Below are 23855 nucleotides of genomic sequence, written 5' to 3'. Positions count from 1 at the left end.
GTTTCAAAACTCTACAAACACGTTCTGAAATGTCCTGGTTTATGTTTTTAAATGTAAATATTTAAATATGTATTTTTTTTAAGATGAATTTGACGTGTTACAGACTGAAAATTACTCATAAAATGTGAATAATCTCTAACGTGCGTGCAGAGTGATGGAGGAGGCGGCCGATCGTGTGTACATGGCGGCGCGTCTGTTCGTTCAGCTCTTTAACCAGCGGGGGGCGTCGTTGCAGCATCGGATCCTGGAGCTGTTAGCGTTAGCAGACGCCGCAGACCAGTTTCATAAAAAGACAGTTACAGCGGCGGTGGGAGGGGGCGTGGCCAGCGTCGCCGGGAGCATCGCCACAATCACAGGTAAATAAAGAGCTTTGGCCCCACCCATGTTTTTGAAAAAGTCACATTTCAAGAGACACTGCAGAGGCTAACCAGCTACGTGCTAACTAGTGTCCATAATGTGGTTTAAGTTCATAATAAAACAATAACTTAAAATTACTTAAAGTTTCAGAAACAGATTTTAAATAAAAGTGCAGATTTTGTGTCATTAGCTCCAGAGCTGATCAGTCCTGAGCTTTCAAACTTTTAATCAAATTTTTTGGGGAAAAGTCTATTGGAAAAATGAATGAGAAATGAACCTCTGGAACCACTGTCCTCTGCATTTGACCCATCCCTCATTGGGGGACGTCTGTCCACGAGAATCTTTAAGTTTATTTATGTGACGGGGACAAGTAACAAAACATTAAATATTTAACACATATTTATAGCCAAGATTAATTTGAGATGTTTATCTGTTGTATCCTCTAATGCTGTCAAAAGTAAAATGAGACTAATCAATACTAGAGGCTGCAGGTATCAACAGTATAAGACAGATATTGTCTAAAGACAGTGTTTTTTAATATCATCAAGTTTTCATATCGTGACAGCTCAACTCTTCCCTCAGGTCTGATCTTGGCTCCGTTTACGTTCGGAGCGTCCATCATCGTGACTGCGGTGGGAATCGGCGTGGCCACAGCCGGAAGCATCACCTCAGCCACAGCCAACATCACAGACACCGTCCACTCCAACATGGACCGCAAGAACATGGAGAAGATGATCCAGGGATACCAGGACGAGGTCAAGGACATCCGCGAGTGTCTGGAGTTTGTACAGGTGAATGGAGCTCTCCCCTGTGGCCACCTGCATGGACTACAAACACTTAATGCATTATCCTGTCCACTGTTAACTTTAACTCCCAGTTGTGGGAGTTAAAGTTAACTCCCCTCTGACCTGGCGTCCTGGCTCCCCCTTGCCATAGCATATTTTGTGTTGTACCTCATCAGTCTCAAGTAGTAACCATTTTTCCCACATCCTGTTCATGTAACTCCTCTGACTCACTGGTAGTGACTTTCCAACATCTCATCAAGGTGCTCTGATCCCCAACACCTGACACAGAGATTTGAACCCAGGTCCCCCAGGTGAAAGTCAAGTGACTTACCAGTTGAGCCAGTGAGCTCCCACAAGCTTTAGTGACATTTTTCATTTTCATCTTGACATTGTAATCAGTATTGAATCAGGCTAAACCGATATCATGGAACCGATACCCGATCCAGCAGATGTTTTGGTATCGGTGCCAATATTCAATATCAGTATCGGTATCATCCCTGACTTAAAAGATTTACCACAGGAAACACCAAGGTGAGGTTAAGCAAAGCAATTAAAAATAATCTTTTCATGTTTTGTCATTTTCAGGAAGGTATCGACACGCTGCAGGAGTGGGACTTTGAGAAATTCTCAGAGAGCGCCGCAAAAAAGGCTTTAAACCATAACATCAAACACGTGGTGAAGGAGGGCGGCCGCGCCGGAAAAGCCTTAATGATAAACACGGACAAACTGATCAGTACAGTGCAGGTGCTCGGGGCAGCAGGGGGCGCCGCTAAGGCGGTCCAGGCCATAAGCGTCACCACCGGAGTCATGTCCGCGCTGTTCCTCGCATTAGACGTTTTCTTCTTAGCCAAAGACTCACACGAACTTCGGAAAGGTGCAAAAACCAAATTTGCTTCAAAGATTCGTGACGTTTGCAAAGATTTACAAGCCGGACTTTTGGAGCTGAACAAAGTGAAAACACAGCTGCAAAAAACGATGGATGGAATCGAGGTGGAGGAATATGAGGAAATCCAGGAAGTAGAAGAAGAAGTGGAGGATGATCTGGAATCTGACCCGGTGAAACTGGCAGAACTCGAGCAAGAGTTGGATCTTATGGAAGAGAAGTTGGATAAAAAAGTTGAGGAGGAGAAAAAGAAAAAGAGAGAAGAAGAGAAGAAGAAGAGAGAGGAGGAAGACAGGAAGAAGAAAGAGGAAGAAGCAAAAGCAGCAAAAGAAAAGCTGCTCGAAGAGACAGAAGATACAGAGGAGGGTGACGGTGATCTTAAAGTCAAATCAGATGCAAAAAAGTTAAACGAAAAAGAACCAAAGAAATCAGATGAGGAGATGTCGGAAAGTGGATACAGTGTCAAAGAATCCATTAAAGAATTCTTCAAAGATCCTATTCTGAAAGTCACCAAGAAAGATAAAGATTTAGAAAACAAAATGACAGCAGATAAAGAGAAAGGAGAGAAGGATAAATCTGTACTGGGCAAGAAATCGCACAAAAAAGTAGCAAGTTGGTCTGGAAAAGTGTTACTAGAAGGTAAAGAGGAGGAGGAGAAGACAACGGGCAAATCTAAAAGTAAAAAACAAGACGATAGAGTCAAGATAAAAGGTCAGAAAGAGAGTCAGACCAAACAAGAATCAACAACTGTGAATGAAAACAAAACTGTACAAGATCCTGAAAAAGGAGAGGACAAAACCTGCGTCGCCAAACAAGAGCTGACGGCTAAAGTCGATTTGAAAGTTTCAGTCAAAAATCAGGACACGGTTAAAGACGATGTGACGAGAGCTGAGGAGAGATCCAGTTTCAAAAGTTTACGGGAAAGCTGGATGGCCAAACAGGAAAATGTTTATTCCAAAACTACCAAAGAAATTCCTAAAACTGAGACAAATGTGGATCAGAAAGTCAAGAGTATCAGGGAGAACTGGATGGCAAAAGAAGAAATTAAGACGAAAACTGACGAGAGAGTTACGAGTCCTAAGGAAAGTTATAAGGGACATACGCCGGCCGACAGTCCGAGTCGTTTTAGAAGTGACAGGAATCGGGTGGAGACAGAGGAAAAACAAAGCGGCCATTTTGAAAGAGGCGAGGAGGCGGAGAGAGGGAGTAGGAGGAGCCATAGAGAAAGTGGACGGGGTCAAGCTGAAAGTGGGAGGGGCCATGGAGAGAGTGGGAGGGGCCATGGAGAGAGTGGGAGGAGTCCAGGAGACGATAGGTGGGGACATATTGAAAGTGGGAGGAGCTATAAAGATCATGAAAATTTGAGAGACAGTCAAAGTAGGAGGAGTCATAGAGAGAATGATGCTGATGTAGAAAGTAGGAGTGGCTACAGGGAGAGTGGGAGGAGTCATAGAGGTAACCACGATGATAAAGACGCTGCAGTTGGTTATAAATACACTAGAGGGAGTCATAAAGATTTGGACGTTGATGCAGAAAGTAGGAGTGGTTACAAGGAAAGTGGGAGGAGCCACAGGGATCATAATAAAGAAAGAGAAAGAAGGAGGAGCCACAAAGAAGGAGAGAGGAGGCGAGATCATGGAGACACGAGACCAAGGTCCAACGCTCTGTTCGATGATGGACTGTACATTTAGAAAGATAAAGAGAAGCCCAGAGGAGTCGAAAAAGGACGCCAGGGTCAACGACACCGTTACGAATGTCAGAGTCAACAAAAAAAGAAAATAAAAAAAACAAACGCGGCCCGTCTCTTTGTAAATGCTGCTGTCAGACTTGTCATTATGAGCTTAAAATGTTCGTATTAAACGTCTCTACACGATCCTGAGGGTTTTATTTCAATGTTTTCCCTAAATCAGGGGCCTTCTTTCCCCGCGCTCGCTCGCACTGGTGTTTGGTTGATTGACCTTGCTCTTTATAATCTGTGATACACGCTCGGAGATTTCCACATATGGTCCCTGGTTGCAGATTAGCTGCTATAACTGTTAGCGTCAATGAGCTTCATTTGGAGCTGAAGCTGAAGCTGTGGGTGACGTCGCTCTGCCTCAGAAACACGTCTGTTACAGTCTGATAAAGACATAAATATTGTTCTAAAATAGACTGTTGCAATGACTTCTTTTGTACTGTGTTGTGCTTGTGGTATAAATAACATTGTCATTAGTTATTTTTCAAGATTAGTTTGTGTAAATATTTTATAATTAACATTTTCTAAAGTCGTCCACTGAATCCAAACTGTTTCACCAGTCCACACTCACTGCACTTTAAACAGGACAGTATCACGCAAACTTTTCCATCTCTTTAAGTTCTTCAAACAAAAATGATTAATATAAAAAAAAAAAGGTTTTTTATACAAGAGTAAACCCATAATATGAACCAGTATGAAGACATGCTAAGATTAAACAAAAAATATAAACTGACAGTAAAACAAAAACAAAGGAATGAAATGTAATTAGGGATAAAGTAACTTTTCTGGTGTCGCCTCTGTAGTTATGTTCTTGCTTTGGAATGTTCCACAGTGTGGCACTGGGGGTCTTAAAAAAAACAAAAACATGCATTATATCAGACCTGTAACAGTCTAATGATGTCCAGACTGTGGGACAATAGTAAGCAGCTAGTGGAACATAAAATAGAAAAGTTACACATTGCACCTTTAAACTTAAATGAATCCTAGTGGCTCAGAGCTGCGCTGGCACAGATCGGACAGACGGGGGCGCTCTTCATCACTGCGTGGTCATGTCCTGCTCTTCTGGAGCCAAGGCCTGAACGACTTATTTCACAAAACAGTTTGATTATTATTTTGTCTCTTATCTGCAAAGAAAATTAAATAAAACGTATTAATAAATGGCAAACTTTGAGAATTGTTTGAATCGTTTGACTTCTGCAATTTTTCTATTTCCTTTTGTAAATGAGTCTTTTTTTATGGGCTGGTTTTGCTCATTGGGAAAACTTGAAATGTTATTGTACTTATTGTATTATTTTTGCATATTTAAAAATGTTTTGTTTGATTTGATTTAGGGAAAATAATTTACATATGAAAAGTGAACTGATAAAATATATCTATAAAATAACTTTTTCCATGTTTTTTGGAGTGTATTTTTCCTCCTATTATGAATAAAAAACAAGATAATTATGAGCCGTCAGTGAGCCACAATTCTATCGGGCCTAGTGTTGAACCTTGGGGAGCCACACAATTTTTAAACAACTGACCTGTTTTTCCATTTTCTGCCACAGACGGAGACAATGAAGTTACTTTTCCAGGTCAGATGTGAGTTTTAGTTCAGTTTAGTCCATGTAACAAAAACATTTTCCAAGTACTGCTCAAAAGGAAAAGTCAATTAATTTTCATTCCGGTAGTTTGGTCCATTCCTCCTGCAGATCTCTAGAGCACTGAAGTCTGTCTCGCTGGGCAACACGGACTTTCAACTCCCTCCAAAGATTTACTGTGGGGTTGAGATCTGGAGACTGGGCCACTCCAGGACCTTGAAATGCTTCTTATGAAGCCACTCCTTCATTTCCCGGGCGATGTGTTTGGATCATTGTCACGCTGAAAGACCCAGCCACGTTTCATGTTCAATGCCCTCGCTGATGGAAGGAGGTTTTCACTAAAAATCTCACGATACATGGCCTTATTCATTCTTTCCTTTACACGGATCAGTCGTCCTGGTCCCTTTGCAGAAAAACAGCCCCAAAGCATGATGTTTCCACCCCCATGATTCACAGTAGGTCTGATGTTCTTTGGATGTAACTCTGCATTCTTTCTCCAAACACGACAAGTTCAGTTTTCACCAAAAAGTTGTCTTTTGGTTTGATCTGACCCTGTGACATTCTTCCAATCCTCTTCTGGATCATCCAAATGCTTCTGTCAAACTTCAGACGGGCCTGGACATGTCCTGTCTTAATCAGGGGACACGTCTGGCACTGCAGGATTTGAGTCCCTGGTGGTGTAGTGTGTTACTGATGGTCCCTTTGTTACTTTGGTCCCAGCTCTCTGCAGGTCATTCACTCGGTCGTGTGGTTCTGGGGTTTTTGCTCTTTGTTCTTGTGTCATTTTGACCCCACGGGGTCAGATCTTGGTAGAGCCCCAGGTCTTGGTCTTGTTCCATTTTCTAATACTTGCTCCACAGTTGATTTGTTGACTCCAGCTCTTACCTGTTGCAGATTGAGTGTTCGGGGCCTGGTATCTACAGTTTTGTTTGTGGTTCCTTTGCTCTTTGGTCTTGTCCATAGTGGAGTTTGAGTCTGACTGTTTGAGGTTGTGGACATGTGTCTTTTATACTGAGGACGAGTTCAAACAGGGGACATTAATACAGAGAACGAGTGGAGGACAGAGGAGCCTCTGAAAGAAGAAGGTACAGGTCTGTGAGAGACACAAATCTTGTTTGTTTGTAGGTGACCAAATATTTATTTTACCAATTAATTCACTAAAAATCCTACAGTGTGATTTCCTGGATTCTTTCATTCTGTCTCATATTTGAAGTGAAACTATGATGAAAATTACAGGCCTCTCTCATCTTTTTAAGTGGCAGAACTTGCACAGTTGGAGGATGAATAAATACTTTTTTGCGCCACTGTATTCTCATTTTAAAGTAAATCATTTTTGTGTTCAAATGTAAAATAAATGTTTACTTCACTCGTGTGTATTTTGTACATATACCGATAAAACGGAGACAAAAAGGTTATTTTAAAGTTAGATTGTAGTTTGCAGTAAGTGTAATGCTATACCATGAAACATTCCATGAGACAAGTAGTCACTATGGAACATTTGCACATATTAAGGAGAAATAAACGACTGAAAATGTACAAATATAAACCAAAATATAAAATGTGACCAGACATTTGGACATTTTTCCTTCCATGTCTCTTTATTTTCATGATTATTTACATCATTTTGATGCTTTCAGTGAAAATCTACAATGAATGACACATGTAGAATGGAGTAAAGAACAAACTCAAAATAACTCAAAACTTCTTTTAGATAAAATTCAACAAATTGCTTTGAACCTTGACCTCAGCTGTGAAGTGAAAACCATTTCATGAGCTTCATCATGAAGAGAAAGACAAGGGTTTGTCCACAGCAAAGGGACGAGACTCTGAGGATTTGGATATAAAATATAAAACATAGTTTAGTTATTTTACTTTTCTTTGCTACATAATCCCAAATATCTGACGTCTTGTGGTTGGACCTAAAACAAACTCTGAATGAGAGGATGTGGTCAAACCTTTCACTGGTCGTGTAAATCCACTGAAATAATTAAAACCGTCCAAATTCAAGTAAAATTTTCACATTTTATTGCAATGTATTTCCTTTACAGTCAAACTGAAACAGAACAGTATAAAAACAGAGACACACATTTGAACAGACGACAGAGAGGGAAAAACATTCAGATTTTTTCATCAAAGCTAAAAACACTTTTGGAATCACGTCCGTGGAGTTTTTTAACTTTGAGAGTCCATGAACCCAGTAAAAAACATTAAGTACAGATAAATCTCTGGTACAATGTCATCACAATGCAAAACAAGACGTCTACAAAAAGTTCAAACTACTTCAATTCAGAGCCATCGTCCGAGCTGACGCTTTGAAACATGTTGACCTCGAAAAATTGACTTCAATACATCATTTATCAGTGGAGTAAAAAAAAAAAAGATTATACAGAAAGAGCATCACCAGCTTAAAATAACAGAAAATATACAGAAATAACTTGCACAATCTAGATTTACCAGGAAAATAAATACAAGAAAAGATTCACTTGTCATGAACAGGGCTGTAACATCAGCTGCACCAAACCTCCACGGTTATTTTACTCATTTTGGATCCTGTTTTTTTCATTTGTACCAAAATGACGACACGACGCTGCCAAATCCAGTGAGTAAAGTATCGTCTTGAAAATAAGCGATTAAAGATTAAACATGAATCACTCCAAATATAACTTCAGAGGCTCAACGAGAAGAAACGACTAGAACATGGAGAAACATCTGAACAGTTTGCACAATAGGTCTGCTTTAAGTTTATTTTACTCATAATTTTCTATATTTGTTTGATTCCTACTGTAGACACCAAGTTTTGATTTTAACAAAGCTACCTAAACTAATAAATTAAACCAAAAACATCAATGTCTTAAAGGTGCAGTGTGAAACTTTTCTGTTTCTGTGGTCTGCCACCTGCTGGTCTCTGTAGATGTGAATGATTCGTCTAATGTTCCACAGCACCAACACTGTACTTTGTATGAACAGGACATAAACGCAGGATAGACACATTTAATGACACACTGTGGAACATTCCAGGCAAAGCAATACCATCTCCACAGAGACAAGCAGGCGGTGAACCAGAAACCACCAGAAAAGTTACACAGTGCATCATTAAATTAAACTGAACATGACAAAAAGTGTTTTACGACATGGACACAAGCACATTATCATCGTCTTTTCAACAGTATTTAAATACAAGTGTTGAATATTTTGTGCAAACCTAATCAGAAACACTCAAATCAAAATATTTGCTCTGAATTCAAGTAATTTAAAGTCCGTAGATTTAGAATTTTGCAGTGTCGACCGAAAAGAGGAGAGCGAACGAGCCACATGCTTCATTAGAGCAGCTTTATCTACAATGAGGCGAAACAGAGCCGTCGAACAGACCAAACGACTTGAATCCACAAGTTCAGAAGAGTTTAAAGTCTGTGATTAAAATATTATTCATTTTTAAAACTTTTTCTTTAAAATTTAAGCATCAGCAAAACAGCAAGTCCAATGTTACTTTCTGTAATATTACACCATATGGCATTAAACTCATCTATTTTACACCTAAACACACACATTATTATGAGCAGGGATTGCCTTTTTACAGACCTTACTTGGCCGAGGGCGTCACCTGCTTGTTTCCATGGAGATAGGCTAGATAAGTGTAATGCCATACAGTGGAACACTCCAGGTAAAGCAATAACAGAGGGTCAGTTAAAAGACAAAGTTTAAATCTGTGGACAAATTGTTGTAGGAGTGAAGAAGTTTGGATGTACAGACAAACTTCTTCACTCCTACAATTTGTCCAGTCAGAAGCGACGCAAAACGACTGACATTAACATAAATATCACCTCGTTTCAAGTCGTCTTATCTGTGTAGAGGATTCTGTTTGGCAGAGTGAGCGCTGGCCCGGTCAGAGCGCGCTCAGTAGGGATGTGGTTTCGGAGCATGTTCAGTAGGGATGTGGTTCGGAGCATGCTCAGTTGTGTTGTTTATATTTAAGAGTCGTCTCCGTTGACGCTATCGCCGTCGTCGTCTCCCTCCACGTGCTCCCCTTCCTCTTCCTCTTCCTCGTCCTCGTCACGCCCCTGACTCTTCACCTGTGAACGTGGAAGTAAAGGCGGGTCCAAAACAATGTTTTTTCAGTGAAGGAGTTGTGTTCATGTCGCATCACAACAAAACTGAGCTGAGCAACTGATACTTTGCAGTGACATCATCATGGGGTGTTCTGCCTGTGTGCCTATGGTAGAATGTTCAGCAGTTACTGTGGCGATACATTAGCAATAAGTAGAATAAAAAAAACAAAATGGATTTAAAGGGCACATGTTCAGGAGCCTGTGATCAGTCTGAGCTCATGGTCCTGCTTAGTTTGATTTTACACAAAACAGTGAGAGTGACTCACCGAAACTGTTGGCTAATGCTAATGCTAATGCTAATGCTAATGCTAGCTTGTGACTGATGTTATCTGCGAGGGACTTTAACAGCACAAATCTACTCACCTGTTGGAGTTCAGATAAGTCAGACTTTAATCTGAGCTTTGTTGAACTGTATTCTGCTGCATTTACTCTTTGACTTTATAAAAATGCATTCCAAATCAAAGAAATACTTCGTAGTACTTGATCACACAATTTGGCTTCAGACGGCTCAGAATCGGTGAGAAAAATATGAAACTCTGCTCTTGAGGCTGGTGAGAGTTTTCCTTCTCTAATCAGTGATAACAAATAAATGCAGAACAAATTGTGAAACATAAAATTTTTTTTAATCCTACATTTTAAAGTAGTGTCTGTTTAATCCCTCAGTCGTTTACTATTCTAAGTATTCAGAATAAAGTACTCTGTAACGTATTCTGACACATGGGCCAATCAAAATACTTTTTATTACAGGTATTGAGTATTCTGTAACTAAATACATTTTACAGTATTCTTCCATCGTGTCTCACCTCTTCTTCCTCCAGCAGGTCTCCCTCCTCCTCCTCCTCTTCCTCCTCAGAGTCGTTTGGTTCTTGACTGTCTCTGTCTCTCTTCAGATCCATGTTTTTACTGGAGTGAGGAGGAGACGTCACCTCCCCGGGCTCAGTCTTGTTGCTTTTACCGTCTGAGAAAATAATAAATCATATAATTATAATTAGAATATTTATTTATTATTAAAGACAACTGTAAGCACTGCAATTATTTTCTTTTATTTAAAACACTGTTTTAAAGGCGCACTCTGTAACTTTTGTGGTGGGGGTCTGCCCCGGTTGTAAGTTGTAAAATTATATTGTAACAGAAACCCAGGATTTCATTAGACAAAGACACGTCCTGTGGACGACTCACTGAAAAACTGTTGGCTAACGCTAATGCTAACGCTAATGCTAATGCTAGAGAGACTAATGTTATTTGAGAGACTTGTTTAACAGCACAGATCAGCTCACATGTTATAGTTCTAGTTCAGATTGTGTTAAAACAAAGCTCAGATTAAAGGCTAACAGACAGAGCAGTGCCTACAGTTACACCTCCAGAAAATGATGACATCAGCTGCAGTTTCAGCGCACAGTGGTGGTGTTTATCGTAGCACAGTGGTGTTTATCGTAGCACAGTAGTGTTTATCGTAGCACAGTGGTGGTGTTTATCGTAGCACAGTGGTGGTGTTTATCGTAGCACAGTGGTGTTTATCGTAGCACAGTGGTGTTTATCGTAGCACAGTGGTGTTTATCGTAGCGCAGTAGTGTTTATCGTAGCGCAGTAGTGTTTATCGTAGCGCAGTAGTGTTTATCGTAGCGCAGTAGTGTTTATCGTAGCGCAGTAGTGTTTATCGTAGCGCAGTAGTGTTTATCGTAGCGCAGTAGTGTTTATCGTAGCACAGTAGTAGTGTTTATCGTAGCACAGTAGTAGTGTTTATCGTAGCACAGTAGTAGTGTTTATCGTAGCACAGTAGTAGTGTTTATCGTAGCACAGTAGTGTTTATCGTAGCACAGTAGTAGTGTTTATCGTAGCACAGTAGTAGTGTTTATCGTAGCACAGTAGTAGTGTTTATCGTAGCACAGTAGTGTTTATCGTAGCACAGTAGTAGTGTTTATCGTAGCACAGTAGTAGTGTTTATCGTAGCACAGTAGTAGTGTTTATCGTAGCACAGTAGTGTTTATCGTAGCACAGTAGTGTTTATCGTAGCACAGTAGTGTTTATCGTAGCACAGTAGTGTTTATCGTAGCACAGTAGTAGTGTTTATCGTAGCACAGTAGTGTTTATCGTAGCACAGTAGTAGTGTTTATCGTAGCACAGTAGTAGTGTTTATCGTAGCACAGTAGTAGTGTTTATCGTAGCACAGTAGTGTTTATCGTAGCACAGTAGTGTTTATCGTAGCACAGTAGTGTTTATCGTAGCACAGTAGTGGTGTTTATCGTAGCACAGTAGTGTTTATCGTAGCACAGTAGTAGTGTTTATCGTAGCACAGTAGTGTTTATCGTAGCACAGTAGTAGTGTTTATCGTAGCACAGTAGTAGTGTTTATCGTAGCACAGTAGTAGTGTTTATCGTAGCACAGTAGTAGTGTTTATCGTAGCACAGTGGTGGTGTTTATCGTAGCGCAGTAGTGTTTATCGTAGCGCAGTAGTGTTTATCGTAGCGCAGTAGTGTTTATCGTAGCGCAGTAGTGTTTATCGTAGCGCAGTAGTGTTTATCGTAGCGCAGTAGTGTTTATCGTAGCGCAGTAGTGTTTATCGTAGCGCAGTAGTGTTTATCGTAGCACAGTAGTGTTTATCGTAGCACAGTAGTAGTGTTTATCGTAGCACAGTAGTAGTGTTTATCGTAGTACAGTAGTAGTGTTTATCGTAGCACAGTAGTGTTTATCGTAGCACAGTAGTGTTTATCGTAGCACAGTAGTAGTGTTTATCGTAGCACAGTAGTAGTGTTTATCGTAGCACAGTAGTAGTGTTTATCGTAGCACAGTAGTAGTGTTTATCGTAGCACAGTAGTAGTAGTGTTTATCGTAGCACAGTAGTGTTTATCGTAGCACAGTAGTGTTTATCGTAGCACAGTAGTGTTTATCGTAGCACAGTAGTGTTTATCGTAGCACAGTAGTAGTGTTTATCGTAGCACAGTAGTAGTGTTTATCGTAGCACAGTAGTAGTGTTTATCGTAGCACAGTAGTAGTGTTTATCGTAGCACAGTAGTGTTTATCGTAGCACAGTAGTGGTGTTTATCGTAGCACAGTAGTGGTGTTTATCGTAGCACAGTAGTGGTGTTTATCGTAGCACAGTAGTGTTTATCGTAGCACAGTAGTAGTGTTTATCGTAGCACAGTAGTGTTTATCGTAGCACAGTAGTAGTGTTTATCGTAGCACAGTAGTAGTGTTTATCGTAGCACAGTAGTAGTGTTTATCGTAGCACAGTAGTAGTGTTTATCGTAGCACAGTAGTAGTGTTTATCGTAGCACAGTAGTAGTGTTTATCGTAGCACAGTAGTGTTTATCGTAGCACAGTAGTAGTGTTTATCGTAGCACAGTAGTGTTTATCGTAGCACAGTAGTGTTTATCGTAGCACAGTAGTGTTTATCGTAGCACAGTGGTGGTGTTTATCGTAGCACAGTAGTAGTGTTTATCGTAGCACAGTAGTAGTGTTTATCGTAGCACAGTAGTGTTTATCGTAGCACAGTGGTGGTGTTTATCGTAGCACAGTAGTGGTGTTTATCGTAGCACAGTAGTAGTGTTTATCGTAGCACAGTAGTAGTGTTTATCGTAGCACAGTAGTGGTGTTTATCGTAGCACAGTAGTGGTGTTTATCGTAGCACAGTAGTAGTGTTTATCGTAGCACAGTAGTAGTGTTTATCGTAGCACAGTAGTAGTGTTTATCGTAGCACAGTAGTGGTGTTTATCGTAGCACAGTAGTGGTGTTTATCGTAGCACAGTAGTGGTGTTTATCGTAGCACAGTAGTGGTGTTTATCGTAGCACAGTAGTGTTTATCGTAGCACAGTAGTGTTTATCGTAGCACAGTAGTAGTGTTTATCGTAGCACAGTAGTGGTGTTTATCGTAGCACAGTAGTAGTGTTTATCGTAGCACAGTAGTAGTGTTTATCGTAGCACAGTAGTGTTTATCGTAGCACAGTAGTAGTGTTTATCGTAGCACAGTAGTGGTGTTTATCGTAGCACAGTAGTGGTGTTTATCGTAGCACAGTAGTAGTGTTTATCGTAGCACAGCAGTAGTGTTTATCGTAGCACAGCAGTAGTGTTTATCGTAGCACAGTAGAACGTGCAGTTTCTGACCTGATTTCTTGCTGTGGTCCTTCTCCATTCGCTCCAGTGAGTCCAGGAGATGATCCACTTTACTCTTGATCTGAGTCAGCTCCCGTTTGATGGTCTGCAGCTCGTCCACTTTCACTGGGAAGCCAAAGGTGAGAAAAAAATACACTTAAACCCAAAGATTTACAGAGTCAGTTCATCACGTCTCTGTGGTTCAGACGAGGGCTCTAGTCGACTAATGGTGAGTTCACACCAAACGCGAAGTCTGCATAAAGACGAGTGATTTACATATTAGCTCGGTGTAAAGGAGAGAGTTACATGTTAACTCTATATAAAATGTTAACTATTAATTATGCAGAAAAACGTACTAGGAAACTGCACTTCAATTCAAGTTTAATCTGACCTTTCACATATAAATATAAAAATACAAAATCTTCAGCTCACTCACTTCTCCTGCTCCTCGTATAAATCCTTAAATTAAATGAATAGTCAATACACACATTTTGGTCGACATAAATTCCACACGGGGGCTGATTTGTGAAAATATCTAACTGTGATTGTTCTGCCGAGCGTCTGTTTCATTAACACAGTGACAGTAGACTGGACAGTACTGGCTCTGTAGGAGGTGCGCTGGCTGCTCTTGGAGGACGAGGAGATGGTCTTGGTCCTGCGGCTGCTGCCTCCGCTCAGACTGACTCTGGGACGTTTGGACGGGATGACGGCCCGGGACAGAGGAGGGGGAGGGGCCGGCACACGTGACGGGTACGAGTACATTCTACGAGATAAACAAAAGAAAAACACATAAAGAAACACTCACAGACTGAAGTAACTTTTCTGTAGGTAAATGTTATTGTTGCTGGAATGTTCCACAGAGGGTATTAAACATATATTTTACATTTGTCCAACTGAAGTGTCTAGTTAGAAAAAAATATATATAATAATCTTAACTGTGTTTTAGTAAAGTATTTTTTTTCTAATTTTTACTTTGGAAATGGCATCACACTAGAGAACTGTTACCTAGCAACCGTGTCAAAACTCCTCTGTCAGAGATTATGATTCAATAAATAAAAATATAAAAATACCTGTATGTTTTTTTAAATTTCATGTTTAAAAATCTGAAAAAATGTTTGTGTAAATTGTGCCGAACCTCGTGTGACGTCATCAGGATGTTTAGAATTTCAAAATATTTTTCAAATTTTCTTCTCAAATTTGTATTAGTTGGTTTAAAACTATAATTTGTATTTACAACAGTAGAAATTAGACAATCATCAAAACCTCTCATATGCACTTAAAGGTGTTTACTGCTCAAAGAAAACTTTCACCTCTCCACAGATCTGACCTGTAACTTGACCTGCCTCCTGTGTTATAGAATCTGCTCCTGCTTGTGTTAAAAAGGCTCCACAGTCTCTACGTTTAAGACCAGGCTTAAAACGATCCTCTTTGAATGAGCTCATGTCCAGGACAGGAGCAGAAATAAAACCTTCAGTTGAAGCTGCCTCAGGAGCAGCTCTGGGGGAGTGTGGAGACTGAGACTGTCCTCTGTTTCAGGAGCCGCTCTGGGGGAGTGTGGACACTGAGACTGTCCTCTGTTTCAGGAGCAGCTCTGGGGGAGTGTGGAGACACTGTCCTCTGTTTCAGGAGCAGCTCTGGGGGAGCGTGGAGACTGAGACTGTCCTCTGTTTCAGGAGCAGCTCTGGGGGAGTGTGGACACTGAGACTGTCCTCTGTTTCAGGAGCCGCTCTGGGGGAGTGTGGACACTGAGACTGTCCTCTGTTTCAGGAGCAGCTCTGGGGGAGTGTGGAGACACTGTCCTCTGTTTCAGGAGCAGCTCTGGGGGAGCGTGGAGACTGAGACTGTCCTCTGTTTCAGGAGCAGCTCTGGGGGAGTGTGGAGACTGAGACTGTCCTCTGTTTCAGGAGCAGCTCTGGGGGAGTGTGGAGACTGAGACTGTCCTCTGTTTCAGGAGCAGCTCTGGGGGGGTGTGGAGACACTGTCCTCTGTTTCAGGAGCAGCTCTGGGGGAGTGTGGACACAGACTGTCCTCTGTTTCAGGAGCAGCTCTGGGGGGGTGTGGAGACACTGTCCTCTGTTTCAGGAGCAGCTCTGGGGGAGCGTGGAGACTGAGACTGTCCTCTGTTTCAGGAGCAGCTCTGGGGGAGTGTGGAGACACTGTCCTCTGTTTCAGGAGCAGCTCTAGGGGGGTGTGGAGACTGAGACTGTCTGTTTCAGGAGCAGCTCTGGGGGAGTGTGGAGACACTGTCCTCTGTTTCAGGAGCAGCTCTGGGGGAGTGTGGAGACACTGTCCTCTGTTTCAGGAGCAGCTCTGGGGGAGTGTGGAGACACTGTCCTCTGTTTCAGGAGCAGCTCTGGGGGGGTGTGGAGACTGAGACTGTCTGTTTCAGGAGCAGCTCTGGGGGAGTGTGGAGACACTGTCCTCTGTTTCAGGAGCAGCTCTGGGGGAGTGTGGAGACTGAGACTGTCCTCTGTTTCAGGAGCCGCTCTAGGGGAGTGTGGAGACACTGTCCTCTGTTTCAGGAGCAGCTCTGGGGGAGTGTGGAGACTGAGACTCCGTTTCCTCCTGTTTGCCCTCAGCTGCTTCACTCTTCAGTTCACCTGGAGTTTGTTCACTGCTCTTCACATGTTGTTCCTGTTTAATCTCTGTGTCTGTTACTGACAAATGTCTGTTTTAATTTGATTGATTTTCTAACTTTCTGTTGGTGACTGTTGTGATTTTGGACTTGTCTCCATGGAGATGGACAAGTCAAATGCCAGAGTTTGGAACCTCCCAGGCAAAGCAGTGAAATCTCTAGAGACAGTTTGGTGATGGACCCTCCCCCAGGAATGTTACATAGTGCAGCTTTAAAGGCACCATGTTGTACAATAGAACATTAGATGAGTTTATTTGTAAAAACAGAGAAGTGCCATTTGAAAAAGTCATCGGAGGTTTGTAGTTTACTCTTAGTACAATATTAGTAAAAGTAATATTTAAGAAGTCAAATGTATTTAACTGCTGTCAGAACAAAACTCCATCCCGTCACGATAAAATCCACTCGACATTATGGTCATTGAAAACATCTCAAAACAGAGATATCAGGTTTTGCTACTGAACACTTCAATTTTACAAGTTACAAATGATGCATATGAACAAATTTTGACTTTAATTACTTCATATGAGCATCGTCAGGAGAACGATCGTCCAGCCTGAAGAGAAAAAAGCAAATCACACTGCTGCTGTTTGAACATGAAACAAAGAGGAAACACTAAGAACATCACAGCTCTGCAGAAAACATCTATTGTGACTGGAACTTTAGACTTTTAAACAACTGTGCCCAGACAAAGACTCACGTGAAACGACCGTCTGCTGTGCACCATCGTTAGTGTAAAAAATCCTGATATTTAATGTTAAAAATCACATTCTATTGTCTAAAAAAGACAGAGTGCGATTATCATGGTATCGAAACAGGTCTAGAGTAACACATCCATCAGTAACAAACAGCAGAACTCACCTGTCGTAATAATCTCTTTGAAAGTCGTAGTCGAGGTCCAACGAGGAACTGCTGCAAAAACAGAAAAACTGAGTGAATGGAAAAGCTTCAGTGCAGCCATAACGTGTGTCCACTCTGTTTCTAATTATAAAGAGTTTTATTGTCTGATGATGAGGAAGCAGCTCACTTAAATGTCCATATAAAAGGTCAAGGTCAAAAGAATAGAGAAGGTCAGTGAGGAATAACTTTGGGCCACTGCAAACCGTTTAAAATGAACTAGTTCTGTTTTTCACATTTTAATACAGTAAAACTCAAGTCCAGTGCCTTTAAAACACATGATTTAAACTCTCACCTGTACATGTCTCCGGCCGAGCGCTTGGTGGTTTTGGATCGATGTGGTTTGGGCTCTCCGGCCAAATTTATATCTGAAAAGGACAAATGTAAAAAATTGGTATTGATATTTGATAAAGGACATTGATATTTGTCTAAATGTGAACTTCAAAATCTGAACCAGGATCACGACTTACATTATATTATTTACAAATATGGTTGAATCATCGTCAAAGTGGGACTAAACTCCCCCCTCAGGACAGGCCGATATGGAGTTTTTTGAGCCGATACGATTTTGGCCGAAAATCTGTGACCGAAAATCAATCTTTGCTGATACCGATATTTGGGCTATAATAAGCTAAAATCTGAAGGTGAAGTGAAGATGTACTATGTTTTAAGATAATCAATTACCATCGGTCCAGGGACTACAGATGAAAAATAGCCCATCTGGCTAATTCTGGTGCATTTACAGAAATGTTAATTAATGTACACTGTCCCTGTCAAATAAACGACATAAATAAATAAAATAAAGATCTGTAATGAACTTTTCACTATGGTAAAGGTCTTCCATTTCCCTTTCCAAAAGGGCACAATAGGACACAATAGGACAGCGCAAAAAAAAAAAATCAGTATAGAATATCGGTGTTGAGTATCGATATCGATCAATACCAAATGATCTGTATCAATATCAGTCAAGACCAACACTGGAAGTAATATATCGTCCATCCCTACTCCACCCACAACCACCTGTTAAACTGGACAGGACCTGGAGAAAAAGAGTGAGATGAGGAGAGGACGGCGGGGTCTGGAGGAGTGAAGGAGGAGGGGCGGGGTCTGGAGGAGTGAAGGAGGAGGGGCGGGGTCTGGAGGAGTAAAGGAGGAGGGGCGGGGTCTGGAGGAGTAAAGGAGGAGGGGCGGGGTCTGGAGGAGTAAAGGAGGAGGGGCGGGGTCTGGAGGAGTAAAGGAGGAGGGGCGGGGTCTGGAGGAGTAAAGGAGGAGGGGCGGGGTCTGGAGGAGTAAAGGAGGCAAATTTAGCAAAATTAAGTTTGTTCTAAAATAACCAAAAAAATCCATAGGAACCATAGACAATGCAATTCAAACAGCATAAACACAACGAGCGAAGAACTGTGTGCAAATGTATTTAGACACAAAATACTCAATACCTGCAGTAAAATATATATTTTGTAAAGTTTTCTGATACATGGTCCAATCAGAGTACTGAGTTCTGAAAACTCTGAGCTGCATTATATTATAGTGCAGTGTTTGTTCTGTGAAGGACACGTCTCACCACAAGAGCCGGGTTTATATTATTCTCACTGATTCTGTGCAGTTTGAACCTAAACTTCATGATGAAGTACTGCCATGTTTTCCTTTGACTTTATAAAAGTGTAGTAACTGTACCAAGATACAGACACAGTATTCAGAAGATAAACTCTTGGCGCATGTGTTCAGTTACTTTCCAACTCTTGCGACAGTTTAATAGTAAAAAACAATCTGGTCTATATCTTATTTTAATATAAGTTCAGATTTAGTGGGCCGTCCAAACAGTCACATATGAAAATGACCCTTGGCCTAGTTCCACTTTAAACTTGGGTCTTTACCGAGCACTTGTCCTACGATCATTCGCCCGTCCTCTCCGGCCACAGCAGACCTGGCGTTCCTCTCGTTGGCGTACTGGACAAACGCGTAGCCCTTGTGCACGGAGCAGCCCACAATCTTCCCATATTTGGAGAAAATGGCCTCCACGTCGGCCTTGGTGACGAGCAGCGTGTTGAGATTCCCGATGAAAACCCGGGAGTTGAGAGAGCGCGGGTCGGTTTTGTTGGTGACATTGCTGCTGGCCATGAGGCTGGAGGAGGTGGGCGAGCGACTGGAGAAGCGAACATAAAAAATAAACAAAAATTACAGGTTTAAGTGAGAAGGTTAAAATACACTGGAGTGTGTGAGGGGAAGGGATCTGGAAGGAAAACTTAAGGTTAGATCCATCCAAATCCAAGTAAAAAAGTATTATTTAAAAATCTGTGTTTCAAAGATGGAACATAATCTTTCCCAAACTCTTAAAAAATATGTAAACAAATAATTGCCAAAAATTTTGCATAACTCTACAAAGGGCAACATGACAATACAAGAGTGAAGGAGCCTCAGGAGCTCGTGCAGTTACCGTTTCAAATTTTCTGATAAAACCCAGTTTTGGCTGAGCTTCCTAAGTGTGGGACATATGGTCACTATGGTAACGGACTATCCTCTGTTTCCTCAGACTTTCCCTGTCAACAACATTCACTATTCACCTGGAGTTCAGTTCATTGATGTTCACATGTTTCCTGTTCCACTGCCCTCTGGGCAGTGCAATTGTTTCAGATGCCCTCCCGTTGAAAGCCCAGGGATGACTGGACCTAGATGCCCCTCCTATAACCTGATCCTGTTCTGTGGACCTGGATCCTTCCCTCACCTGGACGACCCTCACCCTATCCTGGATGAGTGCCCCTCTGTCCCCTAGTCTTGATCCTGGTCTAGTCCTGGTTTAGACCTGGTTTAGACTTGGTTTAGTCCTGGTTTAGACTTGGTTTAGTCCTGGTTTAGTCCATGGAAGTTACTGGATTTGTTTGAGTTGTTCCTGCAGTAGGAGGGTCTAAGGACAGGGGGCGCTCTGGGACACTTCTTCATTTGCTTGTTTTCTATGAATGTTGATTAACCTGTCTATTTTTGACCAATATCTGTAAACTATGAAAAGAAAACCCACTTCTTTTCAGTTAAATCTACCATTCTGGGATAAATTTAAGATATTTTGGCTTCAGCTGTGAAAAAGGAATGATCCAGACCTAAAAAATGCTCAATCTGCCATCTGTAAATCCATGCCTATTTATAAAAAAAAAAAAAAAAAAAAGTGTCAACTCCAAAATGTTCAGACACAGAGGCAGGATAACGAGATGGTAAATCCATTAAACTGTCACCAAGATTATAGAAAAATGTAGATCTTTTTGTCACATTGCCCAGTGTTAGGTCTATATGCCCTTAAAAAAAAAAAAAAGCCAACATTCTTCTATGTAAACTGGCTCATTGAGATTTCAATTTAAAAAAGTAAAAAAAAAAAAAAAAAAAAATCGTCTTCTGGATCCTGAGAAAGAAAAGGATTAGTGAGGCATTCAGTTCATGTCACAAAGTAAACCGCTGTAGTTAAGGTTGTGTTGGTCACCACCTCTTGTCTATTAGTTAGATTTCTTAAAACCAATGAAGAGATGTGACGCAGATCGGGCTGGAGGCACCAGGACTTCAATGACATCCACTTTTCAGATTCAATATTTTCATAGTACTTTTTTCAGGATTAAAGGGCCTATAACTGATCTGAATGTTTTCTTAAAATAAATGCTCTTTACATCATGCACTAAATGAAAAAACTGCTAATAAGAAAAAACTGTGAAATATAATTTATTTTATTCTGCATTTTCTCAGGTGATAACTAAGACAGGAGCTGCAGACAGGGTCACGTTTATTCACTGTTACATGATTCTTTACCATGATGCATTTTCAACAGTAACTAAAAGGTAAATAGTAGCAGAGATGTGAGAACTATAAGGACACATCTGCCTGGCACTTGTTGCTGTGTCAATATCACAGAAAGGGCTAAAACTATAAACTAAAACATGTTCCTGATTTGAAATCAAGTATAGGCCCTTTAATTATTAATAGAAATGACAAAACAGAATCAGAATATTTCAAGATTCCATCAAACCCCTTTCTGCAAATCTTTGCATAGAAACTGAACTGGTGAGTAGCAACAATCTAAAGTGCTCTCCCAAATAGTGACAGATATCAAAACTTATATTTTCATACATTTGACTTTTTCTGATATTACTGCTGTTTTTATTAGTCCCCAGTCAGATTTGCAGCCATCTCTTCAAACATTTCTTTTAACTATGATGTTATTGCAAAGACAGTTCATTGTTTGCAGTAAGATTATAAGCGACTCTTAAGCCCCCAACACCACTGAACACTTTTATAAAACAGCATTTTATAAACAGCAGCCCCATAATAAGCCCAGAGCCTCAGTGAAACATGTAAAACAGTGCCCCCCAGAGGACAGGGAGGGACCGTGGCACTCACTCCATGGTTTCGCAGGGTGTCGTCTGAAGCCTGCGTCTGTGAGGAGGTGTATCGTGGACCTTCAATGGGCTTCGATTTTACTGAGGTGACAGAAAACATACCCCAGTCAACTTAAAACAAGTGGAAATATCTCCCCAACACATACTACTCAGTACAGGACCACTAGGGGGGGCTATGGGTGTCTGTAAGGCCTAAGGAACAATAGAAGTTTTGCATAACATTAATAAGGACTGACACATTTTGGAAATGAATGTGATATTTCTCAAGACTGAGGTTAGATTTTGTGCTATACATTTAGAACGTCAGATTCTGTTGAGAGTTCACATTGTAAACAGCCCCAGGAGCATTAACATTTTAACGACTGAAATATGAACAGATAAACTAGTACAAGAACACGTGTGTAGAGGGCTAAAATACAGGGACATTTTGTTCTTTTCAGGAGTTTTTAGGTGATATATTGTGCAAAATTTATAGCAGTGCTTGGTACTTGGCAAATATGTTTAATTCATCTGTACAGTATGTTCCATGTGATTCATGCTTAGTAATGTATTCAAATATGACCTTGGTTAAGGGAGTCTCTAACATTATTTCACATTCCTTTGGCACAGTCTCAAGGGGAGTTAAATATTATTAACTGTACCTGAGGAAGGGCAGTGGAGGGACGTTTATGGGGAAACAGCACATGTATTAAAGCATGTTGCACTTCTGTACAGCAGAGTAAGAGGAGAGGGGTGTGTGAGGTGATTATACTTATGCTCTATGTTAAACAGGAGGCCTGTACACCTGTGTGCTTTTATACTGTGATTCTGTGTTTTTCAGGTGCACATTTAGTCACAAACAGCTGCTTCAGAATTTATCCAAAACTTCAAAATCTAAAAATGCACTTCTTTGTTCAAAAACACAAAAATCTACTCCACAAAAAGCCCCGATTCCGGAAAAGGACAAAAGAGAGATTAGAGGGCAATTACCTAAACCATCCACAACAGCGCCCCCTGCAGGCTGCAGTGTGACACGGGCCTCGGGCTAGCATGGCTAATGTTAGCCAACACACAATGAAAAGCACAAAAATGTACGCATTCTGACCAGTTCCTCTGTTTGCAAAAACCAAAACCTGCAAATCTGCGTCAAACATCACGGCGGAGCTAGCACACAGCTGTTAGCTACGGCTAACGGGCTAAAAAGCTGCCAAAACATTAGCAGTCTCTCAGAGAAAAGTCTTCACAATGAATCCTACAAAAACAAACAACTGGACTTGGAAAAATCGGCGCTAAAATGAATCCAGCAGCAGAAAGGCTAAAAACAACAGGGCGGTTCATGTCTCAGGAGCTAGCTCCCTGCTAGCCCGTTAGCTCCCTGCTAGCACGCTAGCTAGCACATGAGCTAGCTCCCTGCTAGCACATTCCTGTCCAAAATAGAAAAAGCAGCGCTGAAAAAAATCCAAAAACAAAACAAAAAGGAAGGAAAAATGTAAAAATGTCTGCGGACAAAATACTCACCACGACCTTTAAGAGCAAAATGTGTCGTTTCTGTAAAATGTTCAAATAGTGAGCTCGTCCTTTGACGCAAACTCTTCTGCACTGATGGCGCAGTGACACAGCGCATTTACTCCGCGGCGCGCTCCAGTCGGGCGGGGACTGAGGAAGACTGAGGAAACCTATACAGCCGGTGTACGCTGTGCAATAAAACAAGTGACCCCCTCAAAATCCCCCTTTGTCCCATTTATTTTAGGGCTTTTGTGAAATGCTTTAGTTTGACATTCAAACGCCCCTTGTCTGTGTATCTCTGTAGATATTGAGTTTATTCATGGCCCATTTCCTCTAAATCAAATATGTGGCCTAAATCTGTGGCCTGTTGATCCTAAATTAAACTGCGATGACGTCAACTGTGTGTTACCAAAACTGCCGCACGAGGGCGCTGTGGTGTAGATTATTTGCAGGCACGTGCTACCTGCTATTCTCCCGGCCATTTAATGCCGTACTTTGTAATATTCTAGGCAAAGCAATAACATGTTATGTTTTCTGTGTTGCTTCCCCATCCAGAGGAGGCGCTTGTCTCCATGGAGACGAGGCGCTTGTCTCCATGGAGATGAGGCGCTTGCATCCATGGAGATGAGGCGCTTGCATCCATGGAGATGGGGAGGCTACACACAAAACAAAAAACTACCAAGTGTTGGGATAGATTTACCCAAACACTTGTATAAGTCTTGTTTTTGTCTCTTGTCTCTGTTGTCATTCTCGTGAAATAAAAACTTTACAAAATGAACACTACAATAACAAGCCTTACTGACCAATATGTCAGTTCACATTTTTACTATTTCAGGTTTAAATTGGCTTTAAAGATCCTACATTACACAAAGCTGACTCTTATGAGCTTGAAGTCATGTTAAAATGCTGTTATCTCCTCAAAAACATATGTAA

The 23855-nt window shown here is 41.2% G+C and overlaps 2 protein-coding genes across 3 annotated transcripts in view; one reads left to right on the top strand and one right to left on the bottom strand.

Annotated features, from left to right (window-relative positions):
* The window catches only part of LOC117385453 (WD repeat-containing protein 87-like), a 40747-nt gene extending 35908 nt beyond the window's left edge, over positions 1–4839 (top strand). Inside the window, exons 43-46 of the mRNA XM_055228599.1 lie at positions 151–356; positions 940–1148; positions 1728–3231; positions 4748–4839. Of these exons, the coding sequence (XP_055084574.1) occupies positions 151–356; positions 940–1148; positions 1728–3231; positions 4748–4839 (2011 nt within the window). The remainder of the gene's footprint in view (positions 1–150; positions 357–939; positions 1149–1727; positions 3232–4747) is intronic.
* Positions 4840–6924: 2085 nt separating this feature from the next.
* LOC117385668 (heterogeneous nuclear ribonucleoprotein C) lies at positions 6925–22987 on the bottom strand. 2 transcript variants are annotated; one of them, XM_033982971.2, is made up of 9 exons: positions 22935–22987; positions 21439–21518; positions 18939–19207; positions 17360–17432; positions 17029–17079; positions 14135–14298; positions 13548–13661; positions 10250–10404; positions 6925–9410 (listed from the first exon to the last, which is right to left on the bottom strand). In XM_033982971.2, the coding sequence occupies exons 2-9, from the start codon at positions 21441–21443 to the stop codon at positions 9309–9311; spliced, it is 933 nt and encodes a 310-aa protein (XP_033838862.1). In that variant the 5' UTR covers positions 21444–21518; positions 22935–22987; the 3' UTR covers positions 6925–9308. The 2 variants fall into 2 exon arrangements, with proteins under 2 accessions (XP_033838862.1, XP_033838861.1); XM_033982970.2 differs by having other exon boundaries at positions 7335–9410; positions 13548–13670.
* Between the last annotated feature and the right edge of the window lie 868 nt (positions 22988–23855).

Source organism: Periophthalmus magnuspinnatus, chromosome 17 (assembly GCF_009829125.3).
Source record: "Periophthalmus magnuspinnatus isolate fPerMag1 chromosome 17, fPerMag1.2.pri, whole genome shotgun sequence".
NCBI lineage: Eukaryota > Metazoa > Chordata > Actinopteri > Gobiiformes > Gobiidae > Periophthalmus > Periophthalmus magnuspinnatus.
This window is presented reverse-complemented; position numbering and strand designations above follow the sequence as displayed.

Coding starts and splice junctions, on each gene's coding strand:
- LOC117385668 (XM_033982970.2), bottom strand. Junction 10,405..13,547: donor GGACCACAGCAAGAAATCAG/GTCAGAAACTGC, acceptor TTATTTTCTCAG/ACGGTAAAAGCAACAAGACT. Junction 9,411..10,249: donor ACCTGCTGGAGGAAGAAGAG/GTGAGACACGAT, acceptor CCACGTTCACAG/GTGAAGAGTCAGGGGCGTGA.